The following is a 16,797-nucleotide window of genomic DNA, read 5'->3' on the forward strand; positions in this document are numbered from 1 at the left end:
TATATGATCGTTATTTTTGTCTTTACGTAAACTAAGGAAATACTCTCCAATTACTTCTGTTTGGTTTTTTTGTTTGTTTCTGTAATGATGAAGAAAACCTCAACTTGTTTTCTATGTGCCAGACTGTAGAGCAGATTTACCCATATAAATAGGAGTTGCACTTCTCCCCTTCCCTCAGGTCCCTCATGTGATTGAAGATAACTGAATGAATGTTTATTACTCCACACATTTAAGATAAGATGTTTTACTACAAGGTAAAGAATAACAAGCCTTTAGAGTCCTACAGTGCTGTCTTGTGGAATAGGCAGCATTAGCAGACACAACAGAAGCCTCGCTTAAACTTGGCTCTTGTGCTGTGAAATCTTTTCAAAATTAGCATTCTTAACAAAACTGAGAGACTGTGATAATAAAGACTGATGCTTTGTAATGCTTGGAATAGTGAGTACCAAAGCAGTGTCTGTACTGTGTCAACCACTAAAATACCAAAAGAATCATCTGCAAATACCTAGCTTCCTAAGTTTTCTCTGGAAATGTTCCAAGGCTTGTAGAAGGTGAATCTGGACTAGATGCTCTGGTACTCAGTTAATCCTGCCAAAGGGGCTCAGGTGACAGTCAAGAAAGATGAATATCAGAGGCATGAAATGCAATTTTAATATTTTTTCTAATATAAATATTGAACCAAAATCTTACAATTTATATAAAATCTTTACAATCTGTACATTTTCAGTCTTCTCAGACAGCATTATAACTTTTTCAAGTTGCCATAGAGATCAATTACAACAAAATAACAGATGCTACTGAACAAAAGCATGGTTCCAAAACCATATATAAGCTAATGGAGAAGTGGTTGTGTTTAACCTGAATATGAACAGTAGCCTTGCCTTGTTAATTTTGATATTTCTCAGTCTATTTACTTTAAATGATCAGAATGCACACCTAAAAAGTAAATGGGGAGTGGGGGACTGGCGCTTGTTCTTTCTGTCTTCTTGTATGTGCAGCTGAACCTGGAGAAGGAAAAAGGTGAGTGTTTTCATTTAAATTAGCCATGACAAGATAAATTTCAATATCAGTGTTTGCTACCATGACTTATAAACAGCACTTTTAATTGTATCTTTTTTCCTAACATAAAGCACTTTGAAGATTAACACAGATGCAAGTGATTTTTGTTGGTAGCTTTGTCAGTTTTAACACTTTCCCTGTAGTTAGGTTCCACTATTAGTCCTTCATGCAGGAAAAAGGAAGTCTCAAAAGAAAGGACTCACACCATTAAAAAAATATACAAGAGAGGGAGAAAAAACTGTTAATGGCTTTTGGCAAAAAGAGAGCCTGAAGGTACATAGAGAGCTCTGAAATTCTTCAGATATCAACTGACTTCTTTGCAGCAAGAATTTTTCAGCACACTTGTTCTCTAAGACATTCCTGCAGACATTTCTTTTAAGTCATTCAGACTGAACAAGAAGACAACACAGCAAAACATTGTTAGCACTTGAGACTGTACAAATCTATGGTCATAATTTGAGTATTAAGTACTCAACCTAGTTACACAGTAGGCTTTGGGCCAGCTGCTGATGTTAGGGAATTTTTCTTTTAAAAAAGAGGTTTTGTTTGTGATCTCTACCCTCAATCATAGACAAAGTAGACGCATACACAAAAATTCAATTAGAATCTAGAGTTTAGATCACAAATGAACATTTATCTTGTCTGCATAAGATTTATGAGTCTTACCTGCTCTTTTGGAGTATTTTTGAAATATGTTCAACTTGTATCTAGTTTAATTATTGCAGAAAGAGACTTTTATTTACTAAATGCCACTTAGAAATACACCTTGCTGTAGTTCCCTGAATAGAGGACAAAATTAAGAAGCTTACAGAAAATGGGTAAACCAAGTTTGGAGACATGAGTTGAAAACCATTCTGATTGCTTTACTGATCAAAGTGCAATTCCATGTTACTGTTAATACTTCAGGTTTAGTGTATGAAGAAAAAAAAGCTGCACAATCTTCAGAACTGCTGGGTTTTTTCCTATGCATTTCAGTTATTTACAGTAATGTAACAGAAAATCTACTACTACTACTACTCTTTCCATCCATTTGTTTTTACTTATACGTGGAGTTGCAAGCACAATGCAATCTCTCCAGAACAAGAATCACTAAACTGGCAAGTAGTTTCAAATTTACTTTCTTTATAAATACAGCATTCATATACTTCATTGTGACTGTAAATTGTGAATGGAATATATATTTATACATATTATACATTTGAACACAAAGCACACATGCTATTGTTATAGGTTGACTAAATTTCAATCTATGATGGACTTGGTAACAGGAGTTTTGAGGAGCATTAAGTGGAGTTTGCTTCTGACGCTTACATGTGTGATGACAAATCTTTGATAAATGCAAGCAAGTTTTATACAACTGTAAGTGTACAGATTCTCTTGGAAGGCAAATGCAATTTTAAATTTGGCTGTTCTGACAAGTAGATTTATCAGTAACTTGAAAGACACTTTTGTTGTTTCTTATACAATGTGTACATTTTGCATCTTTAAATTACTTCCCTCACACCTTTTACTGTACAAAATTTACAGACATAAGAGCACACTTCATCCTGCCTCTATGTAAAGTGCATGTGAAATCGAGGAGAGAGAAAATGGGGAAACCTTGTTAGGAGCTCTGGAATACAGTAGCTGTTGCACTGGGATTACTGTACAGTTTCACTCGTATTATGGCTCTAAAGGTTGTACTCAACCATGGCATCCACTTTGACATGAGAGAAAAATAGTCATCCTTGTCCCATATCAACTGTATGGGGACAAGAGGTTATCCCTTAAGCCAAATAAGTAGGACTGTGTTCCAAGTCATGGCATGGAATGCAAAGATGGAAGAAGTATTCAAGGTTGAGTCTCTAGTCTCAATTATTTTACCTTAATAAAGGTAAGCGTTTGAGCAGCAGAACTTCTAAAGCTCTGAAAGAGGTTTAAAAAAATTGTCAGTTTATCCTAAAGTCTAAGACTTAATCAAATATCATTAGCTTAACTACTTATTTTAATGTTCTTGTTAAGCTTTGGAAATAAAGGTCAGAGTTCATGATTTTAATTGGTTCCAGCCCCAGTGATAAGGAACTGTTCCTCTTAATGTGGTATTTCTACAGATTTATTTCCTCAGCTGTGGAATGTAGAAATGTAGAAAACATTTGTTTTCTACAAAACTGAGTTTGGGCTAAATTTGAGGTGACACAGTCTTATTAACCAGCTACTTTGTCAGAACAGTTGGTGTCAGAACACAGATTTAAGGTGTGCTGCTGGCAGCCAAGTCACTGGGGAATCCATGTGGTCTTCAATATGAACAGAGACTTCAGCAACACTCTAACTCCTTTTAAAAGCAAACCCAGAAGGTACTATTTTCATTGCACAGATAATGCTAAATTACCTTAAGAAGTCAAAGGAATGGATTTATGGGTTTGGGAGTGTATGTTTAATAGGGAAATATGTTGAGTGAAGAGAACATTTCTGCTTAACATCCTTCGGACTCTTCCTCCAGTTCACTTGATAAAGCAGCTTTATCATAGCCCCTCCTTCAGTCTTGCATTCTTCTGCAGAAGATTTTCATCTGCTAGGAGCAGTCTCTGTGTTGTAGACTGTCAACTACGTGGTTTCTTCTCTGGATTGTGAGAGATTCAATTTTTTTATGTGCCTGTTCCAGTTGGATCTTCAAACCTTCATTGTCTGCCTTTAGAATATTTCTTTCCTAAACAAACAAAAAGATAGAGAATTGTATTTCGTTTTGCATTTGCTTCAGGATGTCTGGTTGTATATTTAGGTTGACTGCCATAAACAGAAGTTGGTATAGCTCTTATCAGTGGAACAGAACCAGAAACTTAATTGAACATTTCCGTAGTCACTGGTCTGTCTTTTGTGTATCCTCTTAATCTCAGCAGCAGGTATCTTAAGTCATGTCCACAACCTGCATTTATCCACCCTCCCCTGCTCCTGTCATGACAGCAGTAGTCTATGGGAAACAACAACACAGCTCACACTTCACCGCTCTACTAATGCAGAAATTGATGTACCACAGTCTAAGCCGTTAATTTTTAACATCATCTGCCGTTTAGTAATTGAGGTCAGGATCTGCTGAGGAAGCAAGATCAAGTGTAAATTGTGGGACTCATATGAGTGGGACATTTTAAGGAATAAGTTTTTATAAGTACATCCGTGTTTCACATCCTTGTTATATTGAATATACTGTTGATTGAAAGGGAAGTGGTCTGTATTGGAAGATTATTCCCGTAACCTCTGTCTGAATAAACCATTAATCTTCCATAAAAGATGAATTCACTTTAACAACAGCAAAGGATATTTTGAAAGTTAAACTGATCATTCGAAGATCAGGATGCAGTCCTGTTGTTGGACTGTTTCCATGTTGGTCATTCACTGAATAGTGGTAAGTAATGAGTAAAGTATGAAAATAAGTCTGACTGTTCCTTGTAATTATAGCTGGATCCATCCATCAGTTGCACTGTTGATACTGTGATAGTTTCTTTAATCTGTCTGGCAGGTGTTGTTTCTACAAACCTGAATTTGGGCCAAATGTGAGGTGATACACTCTTATGAATAGCTACTTTGTCAGATCACTTGTAGGATAAGATGAGACACAACTGGGTTGATGAAGGTGAAATCTAGCAAGAAGCATCACGTCTGTTGACACAGTAAAATTTCTTGGTGACTTACAATTGCCAGTTGAACAAAAGCAGGGTTGCCTGCCTTCCCAACCCCATATATTCTGTCACATAGCAGAGCAGAGGCCAGCAAACTCAGGAAGAAATTCAGAACTATGTTCCACATTTTCAGGAGTAACATCCTGTCCTTAGTGACTGGATTATGTTCACTTTCTAAAACTGACAGGGATCAGTGTGATCATAACAAGGGCTTCAAAATTTATTCCTTAAGTCCTATATTAGTGCTAAAATTTATAATTGAAGTAAAGCATTACTGGAGTTAAAAGAGGCTGATAATTTATGATGCTATTCATGGGTTGTTTAATTTCAGTTAAATTGGCAATTAACTACACTGGAGTAAGGTGACACCTTCCCACCCAGCCCCTCCCCTGCACCCGCCAATCATTTGATGGTACTGTTGTGTGAAATAGAATTTGTTTCGTTATGTGTGTACCTGCTCAAGTTCCTGGTATGAGGGTTTACAGCTGTGATGTTCCTCCTTCACTTTGTGGCTGGAGTCCTTGTTTTCCCATTTAACAAATGCCTTTTTGCGACCTAGAATTGGGCTTGGAAATGTGGATAGTGGAGTTGTCTGGAGATAAGGATTTTCTGGCATCCTGTGTTCTTTCTTCTCTCTCCGCTTACGACATATATCACCAGCCAGCAGTACAGGATCAGTCTGTGTACCTTTATGAACCACAGCTGGTTTCAGTCTCACTGAGATTTTCTGAGCTGAGGAACCCATGAGCATAATGGTTCGGTCCTTGCTGTCTTCACTGTGTTCCACTACTTCTCCATTAGGAAAGGTAAATGATCCTTCTTCTTGTCCTTTAAAATATATATGGTAAACTTAGGCAAGCTCTTATCCCAGGAAAGGAGAAACAGGAGGTATAGTAATAAAACATTTTAATAAACAACATTTATTCTGTATTGATTTTTACAGTCATTGCTCTCCAAAATAGTTGTCATTAGAAGTTTCTCAATATTGTGTCTCTTGGAACAACTTTTTGCCCTGTCTCAGTAAGGTAAATGTGGATCAGTAAGAGGAAAACAGGTGTGCCATCAAGGTCAGCTAGAGAAAATCAAGAGATCGGTAAGAGATTTTATACAGACCATTTACATCAGTTATTGGGCTGGAAGATTAAATGTGGATGCTCATTCAGTGTTACCACAACATGAAGCTGTAAGATACAAATTACCCACTTAATAAAAGTGAAATAATGATGTTTTTAATTTTACCCTGCTTTTACATACATCATCATAAAATATTTTTACTTTTGCGGTTAAAAGTAAAAAGAGGGGAAGGGCAAACCCACAATGTTAGAAGCCATGGGTAAAAGATGCGATTAAAGGATTTTAAAAAGGCTTGTTTCAGTAATTTAATTTCTGTTGTTGGGAAGGAAACAGAATAAGACTGTATGTTCAGACACGAGGGGAAAGAACACGCAGTCCAGTAGCTGCTTCAGGCTTTGGAGAATTAAATGAGGATATGGATGAACAACTCATGTGTACATCTTTGATCTAGACCTGAATTCTCATGTTTTGACATGACTACAGTGTTGAGAGGTACCACATTCTGGTGTACTGGGTGGTGCTGGATCAGGCCACACACTACATTTCAATCTCTGTAAGCACGACATCCCATGAGCTGGTTATTACATAGTGCTGCAGGTGCAATCATAGAGCTGCACATAGTATCGAGAGAAACTGGCCACACTGAGCTCCATGTAAGTGCTAATAGGAAAACTAAGATGGAATCCAGCAGTATGAATATTAAGTACAACAGGAAAGATTGATGATTAAAGTGGCAGGAAACAGATTTGAAGAATATTAGATATAGACAAAGAGCAGGAGAGAAATTCAAAGAAAGTGAATATGGAGAGAGTTGGAACATCAACATCAAAATTAAAACAACACAAGTAGCTTGGTGTTTTTCAAGGACAATGATTGCTCCTTTGGGAGCATACATGGTAATACACAATATGAAATGTTTATACAGCTTGTTTGATATAAAGAGAAAAGAACAGAGAGGTGTATATTTTTCATTTTTGATTCTGTGAAAGATGGATGGATGAATAGGAATTACAGGTGTAGCTACTAAAGTGTAAAAATAAAGACAAGGTCTTGGCTTTCCTAGCACAAATATGTAAGTAAACTGATTTTATAAACTCCACATTAAAATCTGAGTCAGAATTGTAACAGTGCAATAGTCAATGTTACAACAGTGCTAAAAACCAGGACCTGCTTGTGACAAGGTGAGATAGTTAAGGGAACCTGTCAGCTGTTCTGGTCATGGCATCCAGTTCTCATGAGAGTCTGGCAGAAGATTTACTCCCTTTTTTTGTGGAATTTGCATACCATACATTGTGTAGTGTGACAAGAGATCTTCCAGATAGGGAGTCCATCTTTATTCAGCCTAGAACTGGAATGGTGTTACTTGATTCAAACTCACTTATACCTGGTTCTAGTTTCTATATTGATAAAACACTGCAGTTAACAAAATCTAAAATGATGCTGTAAAACTCAGCTTTAAAAGAAAAAGGAGCAAAGAAAAGATTATCTAGATCTTTTGATCTTTTTAAAGTGATCTTTTCTTACCATGGAATTGCTCCTTGACTCCTACTGGGCAGAGGCCTGATGCGAGAGCAGATGTTGGGCTGCTGTCTGCAACTGAAGTTTTGGGTCTTCTCTTGCACTCTATCACAACCAGGTCTTTGCATTGCTTGTGACAGTTCATTCCACAGTCTATAAAAACACAAAGTTTACATGATTCAGTGGCTCTGGTGTAGCATCTAAGACAGCTCTCACACTCCTCCCTGTTGCCTCCCTGAGAAGCATGAAACCTTTAGTGTTCTCTCTGTACATTGCCTGTAACAACAGACATCTGGTAAACTGGTAAACAGACCAGTGACATCCCTTTACTATATACATCTGAGAGTCTGTTCCCAAACCCTCTGAATTTTGTCTTGCAAAGCATTAGAGCTGTCATTTACAATTTTCTTCATCTTTGCATTTCTTCTGTACCACCTGTTGTACTATTCTTGAATCAGTGTTCTCCTCCCTGAGAGGTCTGATTAAATAGGTCCATAGACATAGCAATGGATCTCAGAATGATCAGGGGTTTTTAACCATTCACTATTAATTATAGTTTAAAATTAGCAAAGTACCTTACCTTTGCATCTGTATCCTTGTTTAATGACTCCCCATAGCTAAAATTCAAACAAACAAATTAATATATTTCTCTTCATGTTTGATACCCCCAAATATAAAAATACACTAAAAGCTCCCCTCTTTTCTAAGATCAGAGCACTTGCAGAATATCTTGTTTTCCTGCAATTTTAATGGTAAGGTCAAAATCTGAACTCTTTACCTCTTTAGAATAAGGTAAACAGAGTATTTTATGTGTGTTCCTCAATCACAAAATACTTTGATCTAGTCTCTAATGAACATATCAGCAGATCTGCTAGCCCCCCTGAGAAACTGTGGAGCTGGAGCAGATGGAGAATTCTTCTATCTCAGCAGAGTTGTCTGATCCCAGCTGAACAGAAGATTGGTAGGACAGTCAGTTTTATTAAATCTTTCTGTGCCACAGGCAGGGGGCATGTTATGTCTGTATAAGGACAGGAGTTCTATCAGCCCCGTGGGGTGGAAGGCTCTGGATTTGGAAGTCTTGCCTGAGACTGTGTTTGGTGCACAACCAAACACGACAAGGTATGACCCATGTTTAAAGAGATATTAGTACTGCCAATAGGGGTATAAAGGATACCTTAAACAGCTACACAGGCACAAGTCTGATGGTCTATATAGCTTCACTGATGTTTTACATAGATCTGTTTCTGTATATGACACAAGGTGATTATGCGAGAAAAAAGGCATTATTCCAAAGAATGTTAACATAATTACTAAAAAGTAAGCTTACAAATCCAGCACAGTTGTCGCAGAAAGTAGGCCTTAAGTAAGTGGTCTCTTGGAAGTTGTGAGCAAAGCCAAGTCCTAATTTGGAATAGATTGAGCTAGCCCTCATAAAGTAAGCTGTTATTTCATCCCTGCTAATCAGACCTTCCCTGAAAAAAAAAAAAAAAGTTGTGAGACATATATTTTGTTAAAAGCATAAGGAGAATTAAACATATCTTTGTTCACACAATAGCAATAGTTTAATGGGTGAAAAACTAGTGACCTCAGACAATTTATCATGTCAATTGCTCACAAAATATACAGAAGGCTATCTACACATTTAAAATGCAGACTGTAAGGATAAATGGAATATCTGCCTATGTCATGCAACCTCAAAACTACTTCATATTAAGCATCTGAGTAATCACTATTGTAATTTTTTATGCTTTAATATGTTAAGAAAAATTTTCCTAATTTTATCAAAAAAACCATTTTCCAATTCTCTATTTTTAGGGACAGCTTTATCTTACAAAATTTCTTTCATAGTATATCCTGAATATTTAAAAAAATAGTTCTTCTTCTATTATCTGTTCTTCCTTCCAAATGGTTACCACTGCTGTAAGCTCTTGAAGATGTCATTCACAACACATTTAAAAAAGCTTTTGTCAGTCATGTTTTCACTTCTGTTTGTGCATTCATGCACAGGGATGCTTTTACCACCCTAATGATAGAAATACAATTTAAACACAAAACCCCCCAAATCCCTCCCAAAACACATGCTACAAAGTTGATAAGCAGCTACTCACCAGTCCTTTGCCATTACACAAAATGAGAATGGAAAACTGGCAGCTATCTTTTCAAATTCCTCCTGGGAGATATATCCGTCCTGATCATGGTCATAATTCTTGAAGACAGACTGCACAAGGTAATAGCAGAATAGTTTATAATGAGGATGGTCTGAATTACCACTTCAGAAAGTCTCCACATTATTTATGGATTTCCTGTCCCTTTTTCTCTCAGTGTCTGTTAAACAGCGTAACAGTCAAATTTCTTTTTTTGCTTGAAACTAAAGAAGAATTATGATTTCTTGATTTGTAGTAAAACATCAACACAGGCTAGACTGTTCTTTTTTACTTTTGCTTTAAGATCCTTTTTTCCAGGCCCACATATACAACTTGTACTAATGGTCTCAATTAGTGCTCTCAGTGATGAGTTCTGTAACCAAATCAGTGTAGCTGCCTAGCTTATTTTATCAAGTCAGTGTTATGAGAAAAATCAGTTACACGACAGAATTGTCAGGTAGACACCTGTTTCCACTTGAGGAATGCATTACTGTTTGTCTCTGCCCCTAAGGCAACGAGGAAAGAAACCTGGTCAGATTTAGAAATACATTCCGAAACAGCATGTATCAAAGCATGCTTCACAATATTAGAAGTGCTTAGAAAGAAAAGAGCTGAAGCAGGCATGCAAAACCAAGCTCTTTAGAAACTGACTCCCTAGCTGCTTGAAAGGGTGACTCTGAAACTACACAAACCAGCATTCACACTTCCTGCCAGCTCCTTAGCCATTTAAGGAATTTCCATCCGTGCCTCACTGGCCACTGCTGCTCTTTACAGCTCGGCAAAAATATCTATTTGTGAGGACAGAAGTGCTCACAAGCTCAGCACCACTTTGAATACATTCATTATTTTTTCCCATCCCTATATCTTTTCATACCTAAAGGTTGAGACTATGACTGATACGTTAAGATACACAGGCCAACCTTACTTACATCTACCATCCTCTGAACATGTTTGCTGATGGTTTTTGGATCAGGTTTTGGGGCCACTCCTGAGGCCCAGTCTGCAACTACTGGTGGTTTGCAAGGTGTCAAAGGCTAAAATAAATCAAATGGAATTTTATTAGTACCACATGCACAGATTTTTAGTATTACACTTCTTTCACTGGTGACAGTGGACTATGTGATACAGGACTGCAGAAATGACGTGTTGGAACTGACATCATACTTTTGATAGTTACATGGTGTTTCAGAGGAAGTTCTTCCCTGAACTGTTCGAAACAGCAGGTGTTCCTCAAATTGTCACAGTTCAATGGCAGCCCTGAAAAATCACCATCTTTTCCATATTTATAAAACAGGAACAAACTACCATATAACCATATAACTACCAAACTACCATGGGTCTCATGATTTGAATCATATAAGAATTCTTTATTTGAAAGAAACAGTATCAACTCTCTACACAAGTATCTTCGTTTGTCTTTGTGTTCATATTATAAAACCTGATATGGTGTCAACTCTCCCATATATTCTAGCTTAGACTTAATCATCAGTCAAATAATTTATGCTTCACTCAGTGTATAAGGCTAAAATGTTTTCAATTTAGCATAAAATAAAATAAAATTAACACAAGAGATAAAATTTACATTACTCAGAAAACTTTTGTTAACAATCTTACAGCAGCTCGGTGACTTCGTGGCTCTCGGGCATATGAAAGCTCATAAATTTCATCTTCTGTGTAGTAAAGATCAAGGGACAGCTGAAAATAAACACATTAGTTTAATCCCAAAACAGTTGGTACTACTTTATAAACTTGTTTCTGGAGTGCATTCATATTTTTTTGTGCATTATTTTTTAATTTAGGTTGCACCTAGAAGAGTACACTTGAGCTGCACAGGTGTTCACAGTGATTTGAAATGGGTACAGTTCTACATTCCAGACTGCTGTTGCCATTATCTGGACATCTGTAACATTAGACTGCTACAGTCATTAGCACAGCAAGTGACTGTAGGCATTATTAGCAGTCAGTTAATACATAACCTGAAAAAAACTGTCACCCCATAATATGCAAGTGGTCTACTGCGCAGCTAAGTACAAAAACACCATTCCAGTGAAACTGTCTGTCTCAAATTCTCAGAAAAGTCTTGTTTAAACATGTCACAAGATGAGGATAAAAGATGGACTAGGATATACTTAGTGAGAACATTTAGCTGTCAACAGCAGTTACGTAAAGGGAAGAACATTATAACTGGGTAAATATTATCAAATTTAGATCTTTGCTTTTGTATGTGTCCTGGAAAATAGTATAGCAAATACTTTATAGACTGGAAACAAATTTCAAACTAAGGTGAAGAGTGGTAACATGACGGTTTTTGAATATTTGAATAGAAAAGCCAGGTGTAGATGTATTATGAGCCTCAACACGTGACAAGTCCAAAGAAAATGTAAATTTTACAAAGAGTCAAAATTGCTGCAGTCATATGTATATAAATTAAGAAACAAAAATAAGCTATTTTATTCAATGAATAGCCTTATTCAAGTTCCAGATATGCAGTCACTTTCTTGTGAACAGCTGCAAAAATTATTTTTGTACTCAAAATAGCCAATAATTGTAGGTTCTGGGGAAATCTTAAAGTAGTTTCTGACACTCAAAAAGTGTAAGTCCAAATGTTTTGCTCCTTCTCTCATGATTCATGTACGTGATTACTAATACCTCTTTTTACTGATTTAACTGCTAATGTTAAAGCATATGAATAAAGGAAGCAGAAGAAGGAGGAAGACTGTTGAAAAAATCAGGGAAAAAAATGAAAAATTATCTAGAGTATTAGAACTTCAGAAGCTCCTGCACTCAAATGAAGTATTTCTTTTCGTTTATGTCCTGTCATATATCGCTGTATGAAATTGTGGCCTAAGTTCTCCATATTTGTAATAGCCATTTTTATAAACATTATTTGAAAGAAAAAAACCACAACTTAGTATAATTTCAGACAAAACATTTAAAACAAATAGCAGGAAGAAGTAAGAAATTCACATTTTTTTTATTTCAGGCCCTTGGCATCTGTGCTTAATTTCACACAAGAGTGCTCTGAGAGATAACAAATAACCACAGGCACATAAGCATTTTTATCTATTAGCGCTTTCCTGAAACAGGGCTTATAACAAGAAGGAGGAAGTGGACTATCTAGGTTTTCCAAGTTGAGATATTTGTTAAGGCTAAACAAAACTGATAATTCAAAAATGTAGATTTACTATTTTAATAAAAGTTAGTATTTTAACTTCTTAGGAGAAGTTAAAACTATTGTTGTAACAGACGTCCTAAGTAGTATCAGTTTTTTTAGTAACATAGCACTGACTAGAATATGACTGGTAGAGTAATACAACAGACTATATTTTACTAATGTTAATGTCAGAAAGTTTTTTAAGTACAGAAGAAACTTGGCAAGAGATGTGGTATCTTGAGGGACTGAACTTTCATGTGAAAGTTTGTCTTTTCAGCACAAGGAATATTTGTGGGCAATCTTCTGCCTCCAGAGTGCATTTAAGGAAGCTTTCTATTTTTCTCCCTGTTTAGGCTCAATCAACAGAGGATTCAGAGCACTTCTTTAGTGGAAGTACAAAGAGTGCACACTACTATAGTGAAGCAGAAATAAACAATTCCTTCCCTCATCGAAATAATTGGAAGCATACTGGCACCTCTGCTCTTGCTGATGAATAAATCAGTATCACCAGCTTTTTCTCTTCTATTACTGTACATTTCTACTTCATGAAAAAAAACTTATAATATTACATATTCATAATTAATTAATTAATTGAATTATCTACTTAGTTCTTTGAGAGGTATATGAATTTTTTAAATGGAGATATTTATCTTATCTAACAGACTTACTGTAAGCAAGTGAACAAGGTCCATGTTAGCCTCCAGGGGAAGTGGCATTTCCTGGAGTTGTATCAGCTCATTTATGTGGTTATACAAAGAGTATAGTTTGTATATGTTAATTTTTTTGTCCTCCAAGTAGTTTGGCATGCCCTCATAAAGTGATATCAAGTCTTTCAGGTGGACCCCAAGGATTGGGATCTTAAAGTTAGTGCACTCATTATAGGCTCGCCGGTAACTATCATAATTTCTGTAAGATGAAAGCAGTTCTGTCATTTCATTAAACACCTAAAAATAAAAAGAAAACAAAAAAAATCAACACTGGTTACTCTTTCTTTTTTTGTCATACAGAACAAGAATTTCCCATGTTATTATGAAGGAGTTTACTCTCAAGGACTCTTGAAAAGATTTTAAAATTTTAAATGAAATCTGGATATTCTAGATTTCCTATATCTCTAATCTAGGTACTAATATATAATTATAGCTCATTATTCTACAGCCTAATCTATAATGCTGGTCTCCCTATGTTCCCCGTTTAGTCAAATGAAAAAGAAATAAAATCCTCTCAAATCAAGGGGATCTGTGTGGAATTAATGCATAAGCACAAGATCTCTGACATTCATAAAAGCAGCCATCTTCACCTTAGAATATGGAATACACTTCTCTGACTTTCAGGTCACCTGCTGGAATGTTCCTGGCAGAGAAACCCTATGCTGTGCTATGATCCCATTGCAGTGTGATCAGAATTTGTACTACAGTTCAAGGTGGCACATCTGTGCTTTTAAGAAAAGTTTTCCTATGAATTAGAACCAATATATTTGGTTTGTTGTGAAGGCTAAATTAATCTTCAGTCTAGCAGTATAAATATTTTCCTTATTTAATACTATAGAAATACTAAGTTGACTCAACATTATAAAATCAATGGACCAATGTTTTCTTTGGGAAGTTCCTGTCAAACCCCTTGATTTGTAACCTTTACAAACTTTTTGTTATAGTTAAACCTTAAAATGTGTTCTCAAGTCACTGATTACCAGCCTGTTTTTACCTGCTTTCTGTTAGCACTTGTGTATGATTTCTTGATACAAAGAGTTACTCAAATGATGTACACACACACAGTCCTGTATAATGACAAAATGTGAAAAACAACGTGTTTCTAAAATAAGCTTGCTAACTGATTTTATAGATTCCAAGTGCTGCAACCATTACCAGTGGGAGGTCATAGTTCAGGTCTATACTCCAGGTATGCACTGTCCATTCATGTTGATCATACTGTGATTGAAACATGCTCATTAGATACCTACATGAAATCTTTCAGACCCAGACAAAATAAATTAATAAAGGATCTTATTCTCTTAAGAAGCCATTTTATTGCTAAAAAATATGCTTTCGTTCACATTTTTAGTAGCTTTCATCTGTATTTCACAAGAATTTACCTGGACATTAAAACATATTCCTAACATTCCACTGTATTATAATGTGTGTATTAGGGCTAGATTTGTTCAAGTCTGAACTAGATAAAATCTGTCATTGGGAAAGATGCAATGAACAAAACCAGTCCTTTCAGTTTTAAACTCAAAGTGACGAATTCTCACAGACCCAGAATGGTCAGTGTTGCTATGGATGACAATAGTTTTGTTCTCAAATGTTCTAGGATCCAATTTTCCGTTTTCATGTTTAGATGCTATTTGATACTACTGCATATACAAGAAAATGCAGCTTGTTACATCTGAGGATTAAAAGAGAAACCTTAGAGAATCTATACAAGTCTTGAAGAAAGGTTGGAACAAGTGTAGGAGTAACTGGTGATGTAAAAATGAAATGACAAATTAAAACCCAAGGAACTTTTGTTCTGTCTTTTCATGTTATCCAATGAACCAAGGCTGCTTTTTAGGTGTGCAATGACAAAAAAGTTAAAGGTTATCTTATTTGTAAAACTTAGAGAAGCAATACCAACCTTAATTACATCATGAGGAACACATGAGCTTGTTTCCTTAAGCCTGGAAATGGAACTGTGACAGAGACCTCCTATCACTGCCATTAATGTATTGAAATTCTGCAGCTGGTGGAGCTTCTGTGTTGACATACAAAAAAATCAGTATTTATTATTTAAAGTTTCAAGTCATTCAACGTGCACACAAATTTTACATTTCCTCTATTGTTTTACTCTGAAATCTTACAAGTCTTGTGCCATTTGACTTCATGTATTTTGGTAACTAATTGTGATTTTACTGGGTGTAACGTGGACTTATCCTACTGTTATTAAATCAGATATTAAATTTGCAGATACAGTAAGTCTTCAAAGTACTTCCTCAGTACTTCTCCCTCTTCTCAGAGTCCACCACAACTAGGAAACATTTGTTTTATCTTGGTTTTATCTTGGTTATGCAGCTGAATTAGTATGCAAGAAATATCAATAGGACCATAGCTCTGCTTTTATCCAGAAAGGCATTTCTGGTGTAATGTTTTTAATTACAGCCAAAGGCATGGGAGTGATTCACATGTTGGAAAGATACAGCTTTCCATTCACAGCTTGGAATCTCACCCACTAATTCAAAAGCAAGTCTAGTTTTTCAGTGAAAACAATTTCTTCACAATGAATATGAGAAGGTCCTGGTGACCTGACACTGTAATATCTGAATACCAGGTATGACAGCACACAAATATGCATGTGGTGTGTATGAACCGGGAGGCCAGTGCCAACACTCCCAGTTGTCTCCACAGTAGTAGCATGGGAGGAGCAAAAAAACGGGCTGTCAAGGTGTCTAAATATAAAGGTATCAGAGAAAGACAAAATAAACACTAAACACGTCGGATTTTAACTGACCTGTGCAACATGAATGAACTTGATAAACACTTCAGCCCGAAGCTGTGGTGTTGGTCTGCTGAGAACCATTAGCTGCACCCACTGAGAGATACCATTGCAAAGAGAAATTGATCTTTCCATTGTTGGATTCTCTTTCACACAACTATTCACAATGTAGTTCTGATAATCTGAGAACTTAAACAAACAGAAGAAGGGCAAATGAAAATTCATGTACAGTTTCATGTACCTCATGATCTGTGTGCAGAGGTCTGCTTTTCAAATTAAATATAAAAGATATATTTTAGACCTTAAGTATCCATAAGGCTGAAATCTTTCCTTTGTAAAAGTTTTTTGCTTGTTTGTTTGTTTTCACTTCAAAGCAGAGGCTTCAACTAATTGAATTAGCCAAAAGCATCTTTTTGCCGTATCTCAGGAGCCTTGTCTCTTATAGACCCTAGGATGAATAGAACTGGGGCTTTCCTTACAGCTTCAGTGGTTTCATAGATTCATTGAGTCCAGGCTTCTAAGGGAAGGTTAAACAAAATTTAAAGTGTAATCTAGTAAGTCAGCAATAGTTTGAGGGAGTTCAGTGTTCAGTTTCTGTAGCTAGGGCACACTTCTAAATTAAGCTACACTAATACAAAAAGCAATTTTAATATGAGATTAATATGAAACTGAGATAAGACCATTAAGAATGAGGATTGCAGCTGCCTTGATATTTTTAATATAGCTTGTG

General features: G+C 36.1%; 1 protein-coding gene across 2 annotated transcripts in view; it reads right to left on the bottom strand.

Moving 5' to 3' along the window:
• Positions 1-628: 628 nt before the first annotated feature.
• The window catches only part of RASGRP1 (RAS guanyl releasing protein 1), a 41,189-nt gene continuing 25,020 nt past the window's right edge, over positions 629-16,797 (bottom strand). The window contains exons 7-18 of one of the 2 annotated variants that reach the window (XR_007631449.1): positions 16,083-16,256; positions 15,213-15,329; positions 13,271-13,546; positions 11,063-11,143; positions 10,378-10,482; positions 9,413-9,522; positions 8,632-8,776; positions 7,885-7,921; positions 7,311-7,457; positions 5,167-5,540; positions 3,428-3,745; positions 629-1,004 (exon numbers count right to left, since the gene is read on the bottom strand). Coding sequence is in view for 1 of the 2 variants with exons in the window: in XM_050335512.1 (XP_050191469.1) it covers positions 3,611-3,745; positions 5,167-5,540; positions 7,311-7,457; positions 7,885-7,921; positions 8,632-8,776; positions 9,413-9,522; positions 10,378-10,482; positions 11,063-11,143; positions 13,271-13,546; positions 15,213-15,329; positions 16,083-16,256 (1,701 nt within the window). In the remaining variant the exon portion in view is untranslated. Of the gene's footprint in view, positions 3,746-5,166; positions 5,541-7,310; positions 7,458-7,884; positions 7,922-8,631; positions 8,777-9,412; positions 9,523-10,377; positions 10,483-11,062; positions 11,144-13,270; positions 13,547-15,212; positions 15,330-16,082; positions 16,257-16,797 lie in introns of both variants that reach the window. The other variant, XM_050335512.1, reaches the window with a different exon arrangement.

The sequence above is a fragment of the Myiozetetes cayanensis genome, unplaced genomic scaffold (assembly GCF_022539395.1).
Source record: "Myiozetetes cayanensis isolate MyiCay16 unplaced genomic scaffold, myiCay2020 scf6-25, whole genome shotgun sequence".
Lineage (NCBI taxonomy): Eukaryota > Metazoa > Chordata > Aves > Passeriformes > Tyrannidae > Myiozetetes > Myiozetetes cayanensis.